Here is a 3,532-nt window from a genome sequence, read left to right as displayed (position 1 = left end):
TTTAAATAGGAATTTTAAGTCCTCTGTGCTTGTCTGTTTGCTAGGAGCAGTTTGAGACACTGTTACTGTTTTGAAATGCATGCATGTTACAAGATGAGTCTCCAACCAGAGAAAAATAAAATTAAAACTTTGTGTACATCTGTTCCTTACTGCTGTCCTCTTTAAAGTGCTGTAATGATCAACTGTTACTCCATGAGGTATGTGGTCATTTTCAGTCTTAGATTAACCACAATGGGAAAAACCTTTTCTTATGTGACTGTAAAATGGGTTTTTTAAGTAAGAACTGATTTTACCAAGTCCTGCTGACTCCCTGGGGTGCAGCTGAAGCTCAGTCACTCACACATACGGGTGTACTGAGGGAGATTAGTATAGGTGGCTCAGAGAGAAAGGTAAGCTCGGCTACCGTGTAAAACCCAAGCTCCTTCTGATAGCTTTAGAGATGAGAACTTAATCCTAGTGTTCAGACTCAAGAAAAGGAAAGTTCACTACAATAGAGAGTTTTATTTAAAAAAGTTCAAGCAGATCGGGATGTGAAACACATGAGCAGATGTGCTGGGCTAGTCCATGCGAGCTTTCAGGGTCCTGGTAGTGATCTTGTCTTTTTCACTAGAGAGGGAAAGAGAAAAGACAATTAGTAAATCCGCATTTAATACCTACATGCAGATTGTCCCTTCATTAGTAAGCTACAGTGTGCATGGGTAGTTTGTTTGCTAGCGGAGGCAGGATAATCTGAACTTGAAGGTAGCTGTTACAACTAGGTAAACCCCATCCTCCTGCCGCTTCACCCGAGGGGAGCTCCAGTAGGTTCAGTAAGCAGCAGTGCCTGGGATGCTGCAGGGAAGGAGCACCACAAGCAAAATAAGCTGCTTCAGAAGTCGGTCTGATTGCAGAGTCAGGAAGTTAACATTGCATCCAGCTGTGGCAAAGAGCATCCTCTTGGCCAGTGCTACCCATAAGTGAGCAGTCACACTCTGAATACCGATGGGAATGCAGCCAGGGAATCCCTACACAGCAAGAGTCTAACTCTAGGATTAATTCCCCATGGCTCCTGCAGTTCTAGCAACAGCCATGAACAGCAACAGAGAGCAGCCATGAGAAATAAAACACTTAAGAATGGACAAAACATTGCTAAAGATACTGCTGAAAGGGAGCAGGATTAGGGATACCCTGGAAACCAATCCCTTAACTGACTTTAATGTACAGTTTGTTAAATTCTACCTCTGTTCTGTAGGGGAAGAGAGCAGCACTTACATTATGTGTACTACCACGCCCATTCCAGATAGGGCATCTCTGTCCACTGCATTCAACATGGCCTGCGAAATTGTTTCGAAGAGGTGATCGGGTTCCTGAGGAACAGAAGGTATTTTAGTTGGTGTAAAAACTGAACGTTGAGTCATCGGATTTTGTTCAAAACCCAAAGTATCATCCAAGACACTGCAAGATTTTCCCTGCAGGCTGCTACAAGCTACAGCCTCTTTGTTCTCCTGAGCTCCTTCGGGAAATACCGAAGGACAGAGCTTTTCATCCAACCTGTGTATCTCAGGTTCTGCAATTAACAGCAGGAAGCTGAATCCAAGAACCAGAGCTGAGCCTGGCCACCTCACTCACCATGTCGGGCTCCCAGAGGGACTCGCACATGCCGTACATCTGCTCAGAGCAGGTGCCGCTGACCACAAAGTCATCGGTTATCATCGGGCAGCCGATCAGGTCTAGAGAGCAGATGAAAGGTTCGTGTGTTATGGGGTCCAGCCCGGCAATGACTGGTTCTGTGTAGTAAGGTCCAAACCTGTGAAGAACAACATGGCATAGAGCAGTCCAACCACCATGAAGCAGTTCCACGTCCCACATAAATATCCATACAAGGAAAACATCCCACAGATGCTTTTGGTGGAGGGGACCTTTCAGGTCAACCTAGAAGCATCCTGCAATGGTTTTAGCGTGGCAAACAGAACAAACTTGTACTGCTGCAGGATTATTTGAACAATACTCAATATTCTTTTGCAAGGAAGTTGAAGAAACGTTGTCCTTAGATTGAAGTTTCCTCTTGCCGTATCACAAGTAGTCTTTACAGGAGCCCTCCTCAGCCCCCACCTCTCTAGAATCAGATCAACTCCAACAACCACAGCCTTCACTGACACATAAACAGCAACTCTGTTGACAGTTACCGTCTCTCATAAAGCAGATTGGAAACCATGCTCATAAAAGTCTGAGGTTTGATCTGTCTGCCTTCCTTCAGCTCGTAGAGATTCAGCCTGAACTTCAGTCTCTGGGCACTGCAAGAGATGAGAATCAGGATTAAAGCAGAAGCAGGTTCCTTTTTCTTTCACCTTCACCCAGGCCTGAACTGTTCTACTGCACGCTGACAGATACCAGCTGCTGACACATGCCTAAGGCAGGTAGGTATTCCAGATGCAGCTGAAGTTACGAAGTCTTAGTAGTGATGTGATCTTAAATCAAGCGCAGTTTTATTTAAAAAGGTCCCAGTAAGGGGAGACTAAGAAAAGGAAAGCTGGCACCCAGCTATTATACCCTTCCCCACGAATAAACAAAGGCATTTATGCTCAGCATAAGCTGCCACTTAGTACTTATTGTAAATACGCCTCTTACGCGCCTGGTATGGGAACACACGGGCGCGCGGGAGTCCCACTTACACCGTCTGCACGTCCGTGGCCAGTCCTGCCAATCCAATATACAGTCTTTCTCCCATAGGGAAAATCTTCTGGAAGTCTGTGGTCACCATCTGCGCTTGAATCCCAAACCGCCGGTCCGCAGCAATGGCCACGCAATTCTTCCCCTTCATGGCCATTACGGCCCCGCCGTTATATGACATAATAGACTGGAAAAGAGAAGGAGAGCAGGTACCGCCGGGGCTGGGGGCAGCGGTTCGGGATGCCGGTTCCCCGGTGAGGCTGAAGGGGCCTGGGGGTCCCCCCCTCCGCCTGGCCTGTCCCTGCGGCCCCGGTGCAGCGGGGGGAAGCCGACCCCGCTCCCCGCTGCGATTTTGGCTTTAATTTTTCCATTTTGGGGGGGGGGGGGCCACCCCACAGCGGGTTGCTTACGGCCGCTGCTTCCCGCCCACCCGCGGCCCCCGCCCGCCACGGCCCGGTCTGAGGGAAGGCCCATGGGGATACACCACCGCGGCGACGGGGAAGGCCTCCAGGCCACCCGCGGGCCTCGTCCCGCCGGTCCCAACTCCTCCCCCGGGCCGCCCCCGGCCCCGTCCCGGCGCTCACCATGGCGCCGGCTGCACAGACACCGCCAGGCCCCGCACCGCTCCTCCGGCCGTACCGCACACCGCCCCGCCGCGCCGCTGCTCCCGCCTCCCGTCTCTTCCCATTGGCTACCGCCACGGCCTCCCGGCGAGCCGCCGCTCCGTTATTGGTGGTTCCGTCCGCCGCGGGGCGGAGCTGGTTGGTTGCGGCGGCGGTGAGGGAGGGGGAGAAAAATGAAGAGTCATAGTGAGCGGGGCATGCCGGGGCGGCGGCGGACTGCGCGGGAGGGGCGGGGCGGGTGCGCAGCTGGAGGCGGGGGG

At 51.6% G+C, this 3,532-nt stretch overlaps 1 protein-coding gene across 1 annotated transcript; it reads right to left on the bottom strand.

The window, feature by feature from the left end:
• Positions 1–481: 481 nt before the first annotated feature.
• Positions 482–3,313, bottom strand: PSMB3 (proteasome (prosome, macropain) subunit, beta type, 3). Its single transcript, XM_010585530.1, has 6 exons — positions 3,234–3,313; positions 2,652–2,836; positions 2,166–2,273; positions 1,609–1,786; positions 1,252–1,346; positions 482–606 (listed from the first exon to the last, which is right to left on the bottom strand). Exons 1-6 carry the CDS (start codon positions 3,234–3,236, stop codon positions 558–560), a joined length of 618 nt encoding a protein of 205 aa, XP_010583832.1. The 5' UTR covers positions 3,237–3,313; the 3' UTR covers positions 482–557.
• Positions 3,314–3,532: the final 219 nt, after the last annotated feature.

This window comes from Haliaeetus leucocephalus, unplaced genomic scaffold (assembly GCF_000737465.1).
Source record: "Haliaeetus leucocephalus isolate CR32 unplaced genomic scaffold, Haliaeetus_leucocephalus-4.0 Scaffold110, whole genome shotgun sequence".
NCBI lineage: Eukaryota > Metazoa > Chordata > Aves > Accipitriformes > Accipitridae > Haliaeetus > Haliaeetus leucocephalus.
The sequence above is the reverse complement of the archived record's forward strand: the minus strand, read 5'-3'. Positions and strand labels throughout refer to the sequence as shown.

What these genes read in the sequence shown, in the direction of transcription:
- PSMB3 (XM_010585530.1), bottom strand. An exon ending in AATCTGCTTTATGAGAGACG is followed by an intron (nt 1,787 to 2,165) that starts GTAACTGTCAAC and finishes TGTTCTTCACAG; the next exon opens with GTTTGGACCTTACTACACAG. An exon ending in GGCGTGGTAGTACACATAAT is followed by an intron (nt 607 to 1,251) that starts GTAAGTGCTGCT and finishes TTCCCTCTCTAG; the next exon opens with TGAAAAAGACAAGATCACTA.